This window comes from Hyaena hyaena, unplaced genomic scaffold (assembly GCF_003009895.1).
Source record: "Hyaena hyaena isolate Hyena2069 unplaced genomic scaffold, ASM300989v1 scaffold_766, whole genome shotgun sequence".
In the NCBI taxonomy this organism is placed as follows: Eukaryota; Metazoa; Chordata; class Mammalia; order Carnivora; family Hyaenidae; genus Hyaena; species Hyaena hyaena.
Window position 1 is genome coordinate 700,355 of NW_024081398.1, and position 18,528 is coordinate 718,882.

Sequence of the window (18,528 nt, forward strand, 5' to 3'; positions counted from 1 at the left end):
TTTATTGTCGAGTTGGTTTCCATATAACACCCAGTGCTCATCCCCACAAGTGCCCTCCTCCATGCCCATCATTGTTTTTGTTTTTTAAGTAATCTCTACACCCAACATGGAGCTGGAACTCACAACCCCAAGATCAAGAGTCATATACTCTACTGACTGAGCCAAAAGGGCACCCTGCTGCCTCAGAGACAGACAGAGAGAGATCACACGAGTGAATGGAGTAGAGGCAGAGAGAGAGGGAGAGAGAGAGAGAATCCCAAGCAGGCTCCATACTGTCAGTGCTGAGCCAGATGCAGGGCTCACTCTCATGACTTTGAGATTATGACCTGAGCTGAAATCAAGAGTCAGACACTCAACCGACTGAGCCGCCCAGGCGCCCCTGCAAATTTCTACTATTTACCTCTTCAGCAGCTTCAGGACAGCATATGCAAAAGTCAAAAGTGTTTTACATCTGGTTTGGCACCTTGACTTTGTGGGGCTCACACTCTAACATGTACCCACACAGCACACTCCCGACCTCTGTCTATACTGGTACCTCATGTGACACTAAAGTTTGTGTGAATGTAAGATAAGGTAGGGGGTTTCCATCCGAAAAATGAGGAAAATGTTATTTGAATACCAGCAGATCTGCAGCGTGGCATTATCAGAGAAGCCAGGCACAGCCTTGGGCGGCTTTCTTGACAGCTGTGAAGCATTGGAAGGCTGCTGCCAACATCTAAAAGCTCCCATCGGCCATCCCTGAAAGACAGACGACATTTAGGGAGGCAGTCACGTCATGGTCTGAGAACACAGGCAAGATATGATTGCTTTCCTTCCTCTTCTTTGGTTCTTGCTGGCCTTATCTGAGTCCCGCTCTCCGTACTTCCCTCACAGATGAGAGGGAAGCCTGGCTTTTGGTGAGACGGTCTTCCCCTGCCCTCAGCCAGGCCCGAACTCCATGCTTCTGTGGTTGCTGCTGCTGATCCTGGGTGAGTAGAGCCCAGACTGGGCTGGGGCCTACGTTCCTAACGTCAGCCAGGCCAAAACCAGGGTGGGGGGCAAAGTCACGGGGAGGCTTCTGTCTCTGTTTCCTGGGCTTCAGAGACACAGCAAGAGGTAGGAAGTGAGTAGAGCTGGTGCCCAGGAAAACCAAAAGGGTCCAGCGACCCCCAGAGCAAGCCAAGTGTGGTACCCAGGGATTCCCCGCTGTGTCCTCTCTAACCTCCTGGGAAGCCTGGGTTTTCTCTCTGCTGGACCTCACCTCTAAACACTCAGATAAGCAATTTGGGCCCACACAGGCGAGGGAGGGAAGGTGTAGAGGAACATAGCTGAGACATTAAGTCAATGTTTAACCAGAGGTTGAAAGCAGTCGGAGGAACGGGGCCCAAGCAGTGAGGTGGGGTGGGGGAGTAAGCCGTTTCTCCAGGCCCTTCTCTGCCTTGGCCTCAGTGTCCAGTTCAGGCCAGAGAAGAGAGCCCCTGCTGATTCGAGCCCAGCAAGGAGGCCAGGAGTGTGGAGCCGAGCCGTTATCATTTATCCCATAAATCATAGGCTGTGTTTTTGTGGGGGGAGGGGTGAAGGGGGCCATTGGAGGTATGGAATGCGGGCCAAGAAATGGGAGGAAAAGCCGGAGAAACAGCCGTGGCTGTGGCCGGGCCGTGGGAATGTCTCAGAGTCTCACTAAAAACGCTGTCCCAGCACGGCCTGCGCTAACATTTCACCCTTGGCTCTCACACAGCTCCCGGACAACATCCAGCAGGTCAGTCTTCCCTCATCCTTCCTCCTGCTCCCTGGATGTGGGTCCTTCCGGCCAGCCAGCCTGGCCCCGTAAGTGGAGGCTGCGGGGATGTGTCAACACCAGTGGTGACACCTGTGGCCATGGTGGGCGAGCAGAGCTTCCTGTGATCTCTCCAGCCTTCAGTTCTCTCCTCCTTTGCCCAAGTGAAAGAAGCATTTGCAGAGACAGGAGGCTAATGCCCAGAACCTTCCTTGTGTCTCCTCTCTTCCCTAAGGACCCCCTCCCCCCCACCCTGTATGTTCAACCAGAGCCACCTTCAAAGGACAGAGAGATCGCTCCCATTCACAGAGGCTGTGCTGTGGTCATGCTTCAGTTTCTGGTCCCGTTGGTCTGGTGCAGTTCCATCCACAGAGGCGGTTTCTCAGGCAGCCCATGCCTCTCCGTTCCAATTCCTTATAGCCCTCCATTTTTTTATTGTGTCTGGCTTAGCCGGAGAGCAGACACAAGTCTCCTTCCCCATGAAGTCTCAAGTGGAACAATGTTTAAAAGTAACAAAAGTGGAAAAAGTGTTGATTAATTATGAGCAACCAAGTAGGAAGTGGTTTTTCAGAGTCTAGAAAGGGCTTCTGAGGTGCACACAGCCCAGGCCCACCTGTGCCTTGGCGGGAATGTAGAGGGCGAGAGCATTTCAGAATCAGCCTAGCCTCAGAGGCCGGACAGTGTTTGCCCAGCTACACGTCATGGCTCCTGAGCTTTTTGGAGCCCACACCAGGGGCCTGAGACCTCTCCCCTGTGACACCCCCCTGCCCACCTCCAGGCTGAGGAAGAACAGACTCCACCCAAGAGTGTCCGTGGGTGGTGTCGGCTCCCTTCCCTTCCCAGCTGTAGGCTCCCCTGGTGTCCACCCATGTGCTGTTCACCTTCACCTGCCTGAACTCTTCTCTTTCCTGTTCAGGAGCACTTCCAAAAGCTTTACTTCTCCTCAAACCTCCATGGTCCACCGCCTTCAAAGGAGAGACAGTGACTCTCATCTGTAAGGATCACCATCCTCTAGCCCAGGAATCCATATCTTGGTATCACAATGGGCGTCACTTGGAAAACCAATCTGAAAAAATCAAAATAAAAACATCTGGATATTACAGTTGCAAGACCCAAAGATCTTCCCTCAGCAACCCCGTGCATGTGCAGTTTTTAACTGGTGAGGAAAGAAGGGGGTGAGTCTCTGAAATTCAGCCCCTGGGCAGCATGTCTGGAGCCTGACTGAACACAGGGAGCCCAGACAGGGTTGTGAATAGGCCTGAGGCTATTCAGTGAGCTGATCCCAGAGGGGAAATAAGGAGATAGGGCTGCAGAGTACTGTACATTGTCTGTCTCCTCCAGTCAGAGACGAGTCAGTAACCCAGAAGCCACCGGGCAGAAAGGGACTCAGGTCTGAAGAAAGATAGGGTGTAAAATTCCTCTTTTAACAACACTTATGAGGATTCATAAGGACCTGTCTGAAAATTAGTTCACTGGCTTAGGACAAGGGAGTACAGGGTACTGGGGCCATGTGGAAATGGTGGTGGAGGATGTTCACAGGGGTAGGCAGGGCTCTTTCTCCTCAGGCAGAAATGAGAGTTTGAAGAAAGAAATAGATGGAGTATGTTGATTTGCTCTTTGCAGACTGGCTGATCCTCCAGGCTTCACACCCTGTCTTTGAAGGAGATCCAGTAGTTCTGAGATGCCGAGGGAAAAAGGAAGAAGAAATTATGGAAAAATCTTACTACAAAAATAAAAAAATAATTCGAAGTCATTATAACTCAAACATCACAGTATATCCACCCTTGGATGATGATAGCACATATCATTGTACTGCTTCTAGGGAATCTTTTTGGAATCTGTGGATAGAAACTTCAAATCCTTTAAAGATCCAAGTTCAAGGTAATGGCTACACTCCTATGAGTAATAGGCTTGGCAAGGTATCAGCATGTGGGGATCGAAGAGAGGTGCTTGTCAGTGGGGATTCCATGAGCAACCTCTTCCAAGCAGCCATGGGAGGGAGACAGGAGGTAGCTCGATCCACATGGGTCCCTATCTCTGGATGCTAGTCCTGAGGACACAGGTACACCTTCCCAGAAGCTCAGAGCCTCACTGACCTGGGAACTACATTTGTTCTTCTCTCTAGAGCTGTTTCCGAGTCCTGTGCTGACAGCCAGCCCCTCCCAGCCCATTGAGGGGAGCCCTATGACCCTGAAATGTGAGACCTGGCTCCCTCCACAGAGGACACACATTAGGCTTCAGTTTTGTTTCTTCAAAGAAAATCAGCTTCTGGGGTTGGGCTGGAGCAACTCCCCGGAGTTCCATATCCCCACCATGTGGAGTGAAGACTCTGTGGCCTACTGGTGCTTAGCAAGAACAACGACTTCCAGGATCATGAAAACAAGCCCAAGATCCCAGATACATGTTCAAAGTGAGTGTCTGTGAGGCAATTCTTGCTCCCTGGGATCATGAATGTGCCTGAGCATAACAGCCAGGCATCCTGTCATCCTTTTCTTCTATGCTCGGCACTGGCTTAACTTCCCTGTAACATCCTTTACCCTCTGAGTTAGGTGGTAGTAGTTATTGATTATGTACAGGGTGCCCAGCCCTGTGGGGGCCACAGACACAAACGGGATGTGTTTCCTTGTGGGTCAACAGAGAGCAAGAAGCACTGAGGACCACATGCAGCCCGTAGTGGCCCCTATGATGCATCCGTGTGTTGACTGAAAATTATTCCAAAATAACATGAAAAGAGGAAGAGAAACACAAACTGGAATAGCCAGGGAAGAATGTGGGGAGATGGAGCTGAGACTGGAGAAATCTTAAAGGGTGGAGAGGGGTTTGGATTCTGATCAAGTCACATCAGGATCTGAGCAGCCTTCCCAGTGTTCTCACTTTCTCCGTGGTCTGTCGATGCATCAGAGATAAGGGTCCATAAAATTGACTGTGGTCAACATTAGGTTTAAAAGAAGATCATAGGCTTGGTGCCCACATTACCCAAGGATGAGAATCGGTGTGGGGGGGTGGAGGGGACAGGTTTTGCATTTCTTGCAAAATTCCTGCAATTTCTTACTTCCTCCTTTAAAAGATCCCTGCTGGGGCACCTGGGTGGCTCAGTCAGTTAAGGATCTGATTTCAGCTCAAGTTAAGATCTCACAGTCCAGGGGTTCGAGCCACACATCAGGTTCTGTACCGCCAGCTCAGAGCCTGGAGCCTGCTTTGGATTCTGTGTTTCCCTCTCTCTCTGCCCCTCCCCTGTTCTCACTCTGTCTTTCTCTCTCTCTTTCAAAAATAAGTAAACATTTTTTAATTAAAAATATAAAAGACCCCTGCCCATTGCACCTGCTGCTACTGGCTTATTTAAGGCAACACCAGCCTTCTCTTTGGTCCCGCACCACCTGCCACAGAGACCCTGCCAGGCCCTCCTCTGTCCTCCTAGGGATTCCTGTGTCTGATGTGAATCTAGAGACTGAGCCCCCTGTGGGCCAGCTGATTGAAGGAGAAGATCTGGTCCTTATCTGCTCAGCAGCTGAGGGAACAGGGACTGTCATGTTCTCCTGGCACCGGGAGGGCTTGGAAAGGAGTTTGGGCAGGAAGACCCGGCGCGCCCTGTCTGCCGAGCTGCGGATAGCCTCCATGAGGGAGCAGAATGCCGGGAGGTACTACTGTGCGGCCGACAACATGGACGGCCCCATCCTCAGTAAACGGATCAGAATCACGCTGAGAAGTAAGTTCCTCATTCCTGTCACTTGGCCCTGTTCCCACGCTGAGGTTTAGGTTCTCTGTCAACCACGAGGATCTTCTGAAGGAAGCAAGGAACAGAGGTATGAAGATTTAATGGCCAATTTACTTCTTGGAGAAGACGGAGTAGTAAGGAAAACAAAAAACAAAATTATCCAGGATTCCTCCCCGTGGTTCAAGGAGGATGTCTACTCTTAGGGTCGTTGAGTAGAGCCATTAATCTGTCATAGTGTCACCCTGTCACAAACCTTGTCTGATGGCCCCCTGTCTCCCTCAGTTCCAGTGTCCCGCCCCGTCCTAACTGTCAGGATGCCCTGGGCCCAGGCCGTGGAGGGGCACGTGGTGGAGCTTCTCTGTGAGGCCCAGAGGGGCTCTCCTCCAATTCTGTACCGGTTTTACCATGAGGGGGACGCCCTGGGGAACAGCTTGGCCCCCTCTGGAGGAGGAGCATCATTCAACCTCTCTCTGACCGCAAAACATTCTGGAAACTACTCCTGTGAGGCCAACAACAGCCTAGGAGTTCAGCGCAGTGAGGTGGTGTCACTCAGCGTCATGGGTAAGCACATGCTCTCAACAGTCACAATTGAGAACAGATTATGTCTTCTCACAGAGAGCCCCTTCTGGGCCTTTTGCTGGGGTGACGTCCCAGAAAACTCCCCACTTCTGCCTCCACCTGAGGCCTTCCTGGACTCTTCCTTGTGAATACACATTCCAAAACTCAGCCGACTCCTTTATTTCTTTGTCATTGTCATTAACAGTCACGTATTCCAGTCTTTCTATCAGAGGCTCACAGACTTTCCAAAATACCAGATATGTGATGTCTTAGCAGATAGAAAGCTTTATTTCTCAATTCCTTTGTCTAAGAACAAGTGACGAGACCGGGCCTTGCCCACGTGCTCCACCACTACTCCCATCCAGTCCCCATTACTACACGCCTGCTGGGTTATGAGACAGCATCTCTCCTTGTGGATGCTCCTGGGAGCCAGAGCTACGAAGCTTTCTCATGGCTTTCAGACTCTAATAACCTCTCTGGCCATCTGACTCCTTGAACAATAGGAAATTTATTCTGTTGTTCTCAGCATTCCCAAACAAAATTTTTCCTCACCAGAGGACCCAAGGCATCTTGCATCTCCCACTTCCAGCTCATGTGGACAGCAACGTGCACATCCACTTAGGGAAGACCCATCGTCCAGACCAGGATTATTCCAAAGTGCATGGCACTTGGGGGCTGGAGTGGAGCACTGGGGCATAGGGAAAATGTTAGGATAAAAGAGATATGGCAATGACTTCCAGTGATTCAAACCTTTACATTCTCTGGATTTTGTCATGATCCCACACCACTGGCAAAAGTGTTGGACACTCACCCCAAATGTTTGTTTTTTAACTATATACATGTACAACGTTACCAGCTTTAAATGTGTGTTATAAAAATGAGACTCAGAAATATTGAAACTTTCAAGACATCAACATAATAGAACTGATAAAGGACAGAGACAGGACTCAAAGTTACTTAGTTCTCCTGATCCCAGGTCCAGGTTCCTACCACTAAATCATGCTGAATATTTCCTTTATTATCTGGTGTACATACTCAGTTAAAACTTCCAATGAAATGTTTCCTTCTTCAGTTCCAGTGTCTCGCCCTGTCTTCACCCTCAACCCTGCTGTGGCCCAGATCATGGTGGGAGATGTGTTAGAACTTCGCTGCGAGGTCCAGAGGGGTTCTCCCCCAATCTTATACTGGTTTTATCATGAGGATGTCATCCTGGGGAACACCTCAGCCCCCTTTGGAGGAGGAGCATCTTTTAACCTCTCTCTGACCACAGAACATTCTGGAAACTACTCCTGTGGGGCTGACAATGGCCTGGGGGCCCAGCGCAGTGAGGCGGTGTCACTCAACGTCACAGGTGGGTTGGGTATAGCTGGCCTACAGGTTAGTCAAGATCAATAAAATATTTTCCCTACAGACTGTACACAGTCTACCAGCATCAAAGAGTTTTCGAAAATGCACCCCCAAGGCTTGGGACTTCTAGAGATTGGTGCTGGCTTCATGGGGGAAGGAAAGGGAATCTATTTCAATCTTAGATACTAACAATCATGTGCTATTATTTTGAAAAGTACAAATTATCATGGAGATAATCATTCAAATGGAGAATTCAGAATCCAGGAGAAACCTGCCCCGATAGACCTCTAGCCCCCACTGACATGTTGTCTGGATAAAAAACATTTGCTACTGGAACTCAAACATAGCTCTTCCCATGTAGGGCTTTCCATGAACAAGGTAACCCATATCACTGTGGGAGTCTTCGGGTGGTTGCTAAGCATGCTTGGCCTAGCTGCTACTGCTGCTCTGGTTGGTCGCTTCAGGTCCCAAAGGAAATCAGGTGGGTGTCTCTGTCTTGCCCTTCGGTTTTGTGACTCTTGCCATTGTTATAACAATTTGGATTTATGTGATGCATTCCGGTAAGGTCATTATTCCCTCCCAGATACTAGACCCTCTGTAGGCAAGTGGCAACATAAATTTCTCAATAAGGTTGTTACTCCATATGTTTAATTTGAGATCTAAATCAAGTCGCAGAGTTTGCTTCCAATTAAAAATCAGAAAGGTAACGGGGCGCCTGGGTGGCTTAGTCGGTTGAGCGTCCGACTTTCGCTTAGGTCATGATCTCGCGGTTCATGAGTTCGAGCCCCGCGTCGGGCTCTGTGCTGACTGCCAGCTCAGAGCCTGGAGCCTATTTCAGAGTCTGTCACTCCCTCTCTCTCTGACCCTCCCCTGCTCGCGCTGTCTCTCTCTCTCCTTGAAATAAAAATAAAAAAATTATTAAAAAAAAAAAAAAAAAAAAAACTAGTGATGATTATGATTAGAAAAAAAAATCAGAAAAGTAAGTATTTACCATTCCACCCCTGGCTCAAAGCTTACTGAGAACAAAGGAATAAAAAAAGAAAACTCCTTCCATTTGTAACAAAAAATAGACAACAGCCATAGATATCAACCATAAACTGAGATATATTTGAATGCCAGTCACGTAATGTGAAATTTGGGTAAAACTAATAAAGGCTCTGAGAACGAAATAAATAAATTTCAGTTTCTTATCATTGCTACTGTATAGAAACACAACTGATTTTTGTGTATTGGTCTTGTATCCTGCAACCTTGCTATAAACAAATTTATATGTTCCAGTCTCTGTTTTATAGATTCCATCAGATTTTCTACATAGGTAATTCTGTCATCTGCAAATAAAGGTAGTTCTACTCCTTCCTTTCCAATCTGGGTTCTTTTTATTTCTTTTTCTGCCTTAATGCACTAATGTGCTGGCTAGAACCTCCTGTACAATGTTGAATAGAAGTGGTAGGTGACAGCAAACATATTTGTCTTGTTTCTAATCTTAGGGGAAAGTATTTAGTCTCATCATTAAGCATCGTTAAGTATGATAATGTTAGCTGTGGATTCTTTATAGATTCTCTTTATTAGGCTAAGAAAGTCCCTACCATTTGTAATTTGCTGAGGGCTTTTAAAGAAAACAGGCTTGTCAAATTATTTTTCTACATTGACTGAGATGATCATATGATTTTCTTTTCCAGTCAAGTGATATGGATTTTAAGTTTTGAATGTTAAGCCAGTCTTGCATTTCTGAAGTCAGCTTCACTTGGTCATGTTTGTTGAATTCGATTTGGTAAAATTTTGTTAAGAATGTTTGCATCTGGGTTCATGAAAGATATTGCTTGATAGCTTTATTTTCTTATCCTGCCTTTGACTTGATGTCAAGGTAATACCCACAGAGTTACCACTTCTAGTATTTTTTATTTTTTTGTATTTCCATATGGTATCATTTTCTTCCTGCCTGAAGTACTTCTTTCTTTTTCCTTGTTAATTTATTCATTTTGAGAGATGGAGAGACAGAGAGAGAGAGACCAAGAGAGGGAGAGGCAGAATCCCAAGCAGGTTCTATGCTGTCAGCACAGAGCCCAATGAGGGGCTCAAACTCACAAACCTTGAGATCATGACCTGAGCCAAGATCAAGAGTCAAACGCTCAACCAGCTGAGCCACCCAGGCACCCCCACTGCCTGAAGTACTTCTTTTTGCATTTATTATAGTAGGGGTCTGTTGGTGAATTTGACTGATACTGTTGCTAAAGTCTACTACGTCCTTACTGCTTTTCTACTTGATATATCAACTACTGAGAGAGGAGTATTGAAATTGCCAAATATAATTGTGGATTATCCACTTCTTCTTACATTCTATTAGGCTTTGCTTCAGGTATTTGGAACGTCTTTTATTAGGTGCATTAGTGTTTCTATTATTTGTATTTTTGATGAAATGACCACTTTATCCTTATGAAATAATATCTTTATCCCTGTTGGTGTCATTTACTCTGAAATAGTCTTTGATATTAATGTAAGTAGTATTAACATGGTATTTCTCCAGTCATCTTTTTACTTTTAACCTATATGTGTCCTTATATTTAAAGCATTTTTTGTAGATAACATAATTAATTCTTGCCATTTAATCCAATATTTCAATCTATACCTATTAACTAAAGTGTTTAGACCATTTACATTAATGTGATTGTTGATAAGGTTAGATCTAAGTCTGTTATTTTGCTGTTTGTTTTCTATTTGTCCCACCTGTTCTTTGTTTCCTTTTCCCTTTTTTCTACCTTCTTTTAGAACAACTAAATATTTTTTATGATTCCATTTTTTCCTTTGTTGCCTTATTAACTTTATAATTCTTTGTTTCATTTACATTAGTGGTAGTTTTAGGGTTTATAGTATAGATATCTAACTTATCACAGCCTATCTTCAAGTGACCTTGGATCATTTCATATATAGTATAAGAATATTACCATTGTATACTCCATTTCTTCTTTCCTAGCTACACTGCTGTTATTTTTGTAAACAATCACTTACCTGTTAAGGAGACTTAAGTATAATTTAAGAATCTTACATATTTAATCAGGTAGTTACCACTTCTGATGCCCTTCATTCCTTTTTGTACCTCCATATTTCCATCTGGTATCATTTTCTTTCTGCCTAAGAGATTTCCTTTGACATTTCTAATAGTATGGGTCTGCTGCTGCTGAATTATTTCAGTTTTTATATGTCTGTAAAAGACTTTGTTTTGTATTCCTTGTGAAAGACATTTTTGCTGGCATAGAGTTATAGGTTGAGATTTTTTATTCTTTCAGTATTTTAAAGATGTTGCTTTACTGTCTTCTTGTGTGCATTGTTTATGACAAGAAATTTGCCACCCTTCTTTGTTCTCCTGTGGCTGCATTTTTCCTCTCTACATGATTTATCATGGATCAAGGATTTTTGAATTAATGGACTCTTTTTTTCAATGCCTTGGGTGCCTATAAGGTTTACTTTATATTTTGGAATTACTAAAATTTTACTTTCTGTCTGCGCTTCTGCCTGGCACAACATGGCATTTCCTTTTCTGTCAGGGCAAATGTTTCTGTTCTCCCTTTCTTAGGGCTCATATGGAGTATCAAGCAAGCAAACAAATAAAACGTTTGGATCTCAGTTTAAAGAACAAGTTTACATGTTTTCTTAATGATGCTGGTCAAGCATTGTCTTTTTACCCATCTTTTCATGTCAATCAATGAGCTTCTATCCAGTTCTTTGCATGAAAATGGCACCAAAATTTTATGACTGATGTTTAAATTTTTTAACATTTATTTATTTTGGAGAGACAGAGAGATAGAATGAGCAGGGGAGGGGCAGAGAGAGGGAAATATAGAATTTGAGTCAGGATCCAGGCTCTAATCTGTCAGCACAGAGCCTGACATAGGGCTCAAACCTACAAACTGTGAGACCATGACCTGAGCCAAAGTTGGACGCTTAACCAACTGAGTCACCCAGACACCCCTTATGATTGATATTTTAAAGCTACCTAGTATTTTCTTGAATAACACAACCTATGAAATTATGTGCATGTATCATTTTTTTAAATATATAAAGAGAATAAAAGCACTAATGCCAATAGTGCTCATCATAAAATGTGTCATTCATTTAGAGCCCATTATATGAAACTTTATAGTTTGTCTACTTCTCCCAACTGTTCAATAACTACATTCAATTCAATCAATATTATTATCACCATATTAGAGATGAAAAATGAGGATATTTCATAAGTGAAGTCAACTTTTCAATTCATATATCTATTAAGCATCAAAGTTAAGGCTCATCTGGGGATCTTCCTAGCTCTTGACTCCAAATTCTCTCCACTGCACCATGGTGACTTAGGAAAGGCTGGTTACACATCCTACTTTCAAAACTACCTTTTCTATCTCATCACCTATGTGGGTGGCACTTATTAATTAGTAACAAACTACAAGTGCAGACACTGAAACCTTACTGTTGAAGTTGAAAATGTTAAAAAAAAAAAAAAACAGATTGCTTGGTCAATACAACAGCAAACAACACAGGGAAGGCAATATTAGCACCCATCATTTTATGTGTTCCGTGAGGACAGGAGCCCAAGAGTTTCTAACTTCCAGGTCTAGAGGAAGTGTTTTGTTTTTTTTTTAATGTTTATGTACTTTTGAAGGAGAGAGAGAGAGAGCATAAGTAGGAGAAGGACAGAGAGAAAGGGAGACATAGAATCTGAAGCAGGCTCCAGGCTCTGAGCTGTTAGCACAGAGCCCGACATGGTGATTGAACTCAAGGAGTGCAAGATCATGACCTGAGCTAAAGTCAGGTGCCCAACTGACTGAGTCATGCAATAGCTCTTAGAAGAAGTGTTATTTTCAATAGCAAGCTCAGTAAGAAATTCTGACAGTCCACCAGTCAGAGGGTATCTGCCTTTCTCATCTTAAAATCTTGCTGACTGGCTGTGCTTCCCTCATAGCAAAGTCTTCCTTCTCCTTATTGATCAGTCTTCTCAGGGAGGAGCTCAGCCCTTTAAATTTTTCCAAAAGAGAAGAGCCTTGCCCCTTAAGCCTGAGTTTACCCAACCTGTTACCAAAGGCAATGATAAATGTAAAGACTAGGATTGAGCTGCCTGGATGAAAATTCCAGTGTTAACTTGCCAAATACTTGCTATATGGCAGGTGAATTAAACTCTCCAAACCCCACTTTCTTTGTGGTCAGTATAATAGTAGCTACCATTTTGGTACTATCTACACAAACTGCTTAGTACTGCGCCTGCCCCATATATCTTCAGTGATATTAACTTGTGTTAATGTAAATAGCCACCTTCTGGGTCTGTTCTCTGTGTTACAAACTAAGAGATAAACTGACTTGCAGATGCATCCTGGGACTTAGCTAACCTACCCGCAAGGGAGGACATGGGCTGTTGACTGATGTGAATTGCAAATGCTCTAAGGAGGGAGACTAGAGCCAGGATCACACACCTCCAGTTTAACTGAGGGTTTTCAGACATCAATCAGTTTTCATGAGTATGTTTACCTGGGGCAATAACTCTTGTTCTCTGAGCCCAGTGAGACAGATAGAGAGCCACAGATAAATAGGCAAATGTCAGGGATGGGAAATTAGGAGTCTTGCGTTGGGGCAGGCCAAACAGATTTCAGTATTTCAGTGATGATGGAAAACTGCTGTATTTTCAAGGCTGATGCAGTCACCTTACAGATTACGTTTACATGTAATCACCCGCTATAAAATTGTCAACTTGTCATTTTTTTCTAGTCCTCAAAATACATACTTCAACTTGTTTAGTTGTTTAACAAATCTTTATTGAATATTTTCAACATTCTAGCCACTGAGAATACAAAAATAATTAAGATGAGTTGTAGCCTCAAGTAACACACTCTTTCATGGTGGAGAGAGTTAGAGGGAAACATACAAATGGGTAATCGCCATTCAATACAGTGATTCTAATATTGCAGGGTTCTACATGCATGGAGCTAGGTCACTTCATACAGCTTGCTGGGGACAGGGAAAGTCCTGGAGGAGAAAAGATAAGTTGGAATCAGCCAAGTGAAAGAGAAGGAAAGATGGGGTGTGGAGAAAACATTATGTGCCCACAGTGGTTAAGTTTGCAAGGGCCACAGTTACAGAGTTCTGAGTTTGTTGTGGTAGCCCCATTGATTCATATTGTGGGGACTCTGTCTCCTGCGCTCTGTCTCCCAGGGCCACAGATAGGATAGAGAAGAAGTGAGGAACCATTAGACCTGGAGTTAAATACTAAGCTATCTCCCTTGTGCTACGTGGCCATCCCTCCTTAGAGTGCATGCTGTTTTCACTCACTATGATGCTGGGCAAATACCTTTCAAGATCCCATCTTCCCCATCTGTGACGTGACATGGGCGGGGGTGGAGCCGGACATTCCCTAAGATCTGCCATAGCTGAGATTTAGAATGGATCTGATTTCTGGGAAAGGACATTCTAAAGTAGGGCACATTACCTACAGCTCACCCGCCATCAGTGATCCTTTGTTTGTTTTTCAGGAGGAGCTGCTGCCCCTGGGGCACACAGGTGAGATCTCGGCTTCTTGTGACAACAACATCTGCGCAATTTGTTTATACCCACAAGACAGGGGCACAGAATTATGCACATTAAAAAATATTTGACTGGACCACTCATTAACCTTTTCAAATTCTCATGAAATCCATAAATGGGATTGGTGAAAGCCACTTTCAGTCGTATTTGTGGATACAGCTCACTTAGACCTACATATACTCAGAACTCAATGTCATTTGCTATCCATGTTAATCTTCTATTTCCTTAATGGCACCCTCTTTCACATCTGCCCCTCGCTCTTTCCCCTGCTCATTCCTCCACTACACACTCATTCAGAAAATCCTTTTTGAGTGCGATCAGTGTCCAATTCACAATATTATTTACAGAAGGAAATAAAATTGGGAAAAAAATACCTCAACTTTTTCTTGTAGAGCCTTCGAGGTACCTTATAGGAAAGGTATATTATTGTAATATGAGCTGGAACATTGAAAGGGACCTTTTAAAAAAGGCTGGCCATGTGTAGCAACATGGATGGAACTCGAGGGTGTTATCCTGAGCGAAATAAGTCAGGCAGAGAAGGACAGATACCATATGTTTGCATGTATAGAAGGATTAGGAGGAACTTAATGGAGGACCATGGGGGAGAAGAATGGGAAAAATATTGGGGGAGAGGGAGGGAGGCAAACCATGAGAGACTCTTGAATACTGAGAACAAACTGAGGGCTGATGGAGGTGGGGAGGAGGAGAAGGAGAGTGATGGGCACAGAGGAGAGCACCTGTGGGGATGAGCACTGGCTGTTATATGGAAACCAACTTGACAATAAACTATTTTTTAAAAAAGGCCAAGGTCAAGTTCTGTGGGAATGCGAAAGTCTTTGTGTATCAGTGTTTAAGCATTTAAAATTTTGAAAACAATAAAGAATTAGGCAATTACAAGTGTTTACTGTATCAAAAAGACCTTGAGACAGTGCACTTTTGCCCTCTGACCTTGCCTCTGTCTACCTTTTCTGTAAGGCTGCTGTGGGCTGCATCTGGCATCACATGCCTTCTGGGTTTTCTTGAGAGCCACGCAGACTGGGGGCAGGCAGCCACGATACTATTACGTGAAACACACTGGGCTCCTCTTAGCCACTGGCTTCCCTGAGACTCGGTATGATCCACAAATACTTCTCTCTCTCTCCCCATCTGTCACAGGAGCAATCCCAATGAGCATCAGAAGTCTTCCTGGTCCGGACCCTCCCGAACAGGCCCCCAGTGGCCCACCCACTCTGAGCCGTCATCCCTAATGGAGCTGCAGCCCGTGTACAGCAACGGTGAGGATTTCCTAATGCTCTCAGGGCTCCAGGGACACGCCAGGCTGGGAGGAAGACTGAGCAACAGCCCATGACCGAGTCATATTCCATTTGTTTTAAGTTAATGTATTAATTTTGAGAGAAAGAAAGGGAGATAATATGAGGGAAGACACAGAGAGAGAGAGGGAGAAAGAGAATTCCAAGCAGGCTCCACACTGTCAGCCCAGAGCCTGACATGGGGGCTCAACCTCATGAGCCATGAGATCACAACCTGAGCTGAAATCAAGAGTTGGACACTTAACCAACGGAGTCACCCAGACACCTCAGAGTCACATTCAATTTTAAAATGACATTCCTGGCACACTGTGTCTGAGAAAGAAGGTGGTTATGAACTTGGTGGCTGAGAGGAATCTAGAATGTGGGCTCTTGACTACAACTAGCTGTGGTCTATTCTCTCACAGTGAGTCCTGGCGATGACAACCTGGTTTATTCCAAGATTCAGAGTGGCCAGCACAGAGAAAGATGTCCAGGTGAGGCCCTTCCCGACAAGTAGAGGTGAGGCGGCAGTGTGTGAGGGGATCGACGGGGGGCCTCTGGTCAGACCTCCCAAATATGACTGTGACACGGAAGGAAGGCATCTTCTGGTCCTCTCGCGCTGCTGTTGTGTGACTGAATCCTTTCCCACCTACCCTTATGCACTGTCACCAGGGCCCCAAAAAGTCTCTGAGGACAGACACCATCATTTTTCACTAACATACCAGTAGTATCTAGTTCAATGCTTAGAAAACTATGGGCCTCTTCAAATATTTTTTGAAAGGACGCATGGCCATTAACTACTGGTGTAAGCAGCTCATAACCTAAGGTGTAGACAATCATAATTCTTCTAACTGGTCTCTTTATTCCTAATCTCCTCCAGCTGCCCAATATTCTGTTTCTAGCATGATTCCTCTGAGATTCCCATGACTGATCACACCCTTGCCTAGATTAACTGCCTCAGCAACTCTTTATTCCAAAGCGAGACCCCTGCCTCCCCCCTCCTTGAAGCTCTGTTCTTACTCTAACCCTGCAGACCCTTCCCATTTTTCCTGACCAAACCGGGCTATTGTGTGCTTTGGTGCTCATGTATCTTATTTGTCCTGGAATGTTCTTGCCCCCACCTAGTTTACCTTGTGATTCCTGCTCACATGTCAAGATGTAGTTCAGTTATGTCTGAGAAACTTGTGGTGGCTCCTGCCAGCCTTCCTGTGTCCAACCTTTGGGACAAGAACAGAGTCATGTCTGTACCTCGGTCTTGGTGCCCATAATACTTATTGCATTTGCTTCCATGCCCATTTCCCCCCTAAAAAGTGTAGGATCTCTGAGTATATGGACTGAACTTGTAGTCATTTCTCTGCCTTTGTAACTTACCAGTGCTTAATAGAAGGTCATTGTTGGGGTACCTGAGTGGCTCAGTCGGTTGAGCGTCCGACTTTGGCTCACGTCATGATCTCACAGTTAGTGAGTTCAAGCCTCATGCCTGGCTCTGTGCTGATAGCTCAGAGCCTGGCACCTGCTTCAGATTCTATGTCTCTCTCTCTCTCTCCCCCCTCCTCTGCTCTCTCTCTCTCTCTCTCAAAAATAAACAAACATTAAAAAAATTTAAAAAGGTTATTGTCCACTGATGGCTGAATAAATACACTAAAGAGATCCAGAGGACCTCTCAGAAGGATAGAAGAAATGCATAAACTGAGTTTTACTAATGCTTCACTAAAAATCTTCACCAGGAATTTGCCGTGTGGTCTTAGCATGCCAACCCTCTCTCCTGCCTCCTCCACTTTCCCTGCACAGACTGAACCACACATGCTGCCTTCCCCTAATCAGTGTGACCACAGAGGCCCTGAGTGGGGTTGGAATGGGGGCAGGGACCCACTTCGCCAGAGCAATGAGCCATGGAGAAAGAAGGAAATCACCCGGAAAGTCACTCTGGACATTTGGGGGGCAGAGGAAGACTTTATCATGTGTGGGGAAGGGATGTCCTGTCTGAGGCTGAGGAGAGTCCAGCAAGCGAGTGGCAGCTCAAGCAGCAGAGGAAAGACTGAAGTGTGTTGTGAGTGGGTTGTAAGTTGTCACCCACAGTCTAATACTTCTCTTTCCACTTCCCATCCAACAGCACATTCAGCAAGGACACAGCAGAAGGCTGAGGTAGGTCTCCTTTTCTGGCTCTCTCTCCCTTCTGTTCATCTTCACCTGTCCTTAGGTACTTATGGTTGTGGGATTTCCACCAGGAACCTGTAGTCATCTACTCCGAGGTGAAGAAGGCACACCCAGATGGCCCTGCAGGGGAGAACCAGGAGGCTGCTGAAGACGGCTATGAGAATGTCCCATGCATGTCGTTGGCTTTGGTCTACTAGCCCCATACCCTGAGCGGCCAACAGATACTTTCTCCTCATTCTCTGCAGCCACTCACCTTCCATCTGGGAGGTTGGATGAGAGGTCCATCCCACTCCTGCATTTCTGAGTTTGGGTGTCATATGGGAACAGAATGAGCACCATTTCAGTAAATGCTGCACGTTTTCACAGTAGAGACACATGTGAAGGCAGGACACCTGAGCTTTCACCTCCTGGGCCCGTGGAGCAGAGGAGGAAGGATGAGTCTAGCCAGGATCCTGAGGGCACAATCATGGCCATGTGCTCTGAGCGTGATTGAGAGCTCTCAATACACCATCTCTGCATAGACAATTTGCTCCAAACATTCTGTTCCTTTTTTTAGATAGACAGATGGTAAGTGATGATGGTGATGATAGTGATGGTGATGATGGTGATAATGATGGTAATGGTGATGATGGTGATGATGATGGTAATGGTGATGATGGTGATAATGGTGGTAATGGTGATGATGGTGATGGTGATGGTGATGATGGTGGTGATGATGGTGATGATGGTAATGGTGATGATGGTGATGATGGTGATGATAGTGATGATGGTGATGGTGATGATGGTGATGATACTAGTGAATAAAATAGATGCAGGTATAGGACACACATCCCAACCCACACAGAGTCTGTGGTCTTCAAGATTCTTCCTCTCTCAGGACATCAAAAGTCCCCCCACACACACATGTAGCAGCTGAATTCCACTGTTTAATTGTTCAACATCCACTCTTTGGAGGCTCTGCAGGCATGACCACCAACCCTGGAAGGCCAGTGGAGACAGCGACTCTCACGACTGAGTGGGTGAGGCCTGGTGCCGCTCCAGTGCCCACACGGCCTGAGCCGGCAGAGGAGGGAGGGATGCACAGCCATCACGGGCCCACGGGAGACACCCTCACACTGCCCACCAGCTCCAACCAATTCCTCCAGGGC

General features: G+C 45.4%; 1 protein-coding gene across 4 annotated transcripts; it reads left to right on the forward strand.

The window, feature by feature from the left end:
• Positions 1 to 879: 879 nt before the first annotated feature.
• On the forward strand, positions 880 to 17,905 carry FCRL3 (Fc receptor like 3). 4 transcript variants are annotated; one of them, XM_039218469.1, is made up of 14 exons: positions 880 to 968; positions 1,718 to 1,738; positions 2,673 to 2,915; positions 3,380 to 3,637; positions 3,882 to 4,166; positions 5,175 to 5,462; positions 5,754 to 6,032; positions 7,102 to 7,380; positions 7,738 to 7,857; positions 13,883 to 13,910; positions 15,090 to 15,208; positions 15,649 to 15,717; positions 17,337 to 17,368; positions 17,452 to 17,905. In XM_039218469.1, exons 1-14 carry the CDS (start codon positions 938 to 940, stop codon positions 17,575 to 17,577), a joined length of 2,178 nt encoding a protein of 725 aa, XP_039074400.1. In that variant the 5' UTR covers positions 880 to 937; the 3' UTR covers positions 17,578 to 17,905. The 4 variants fall into 4 exon arrangements, with proteins under 4 accessions (XP_039074400.1, XP_039074404.1, XP_039074402.1 ...); XM_039218473.1 differs by having other exon boundaries at positions 17,747 to 17,905; XM_039218471.1 differs by lacking the exon at positions 15,649 to 15,717.
• Positions 17,906 to 18,528: the final 623 nt, after the last annotated feature.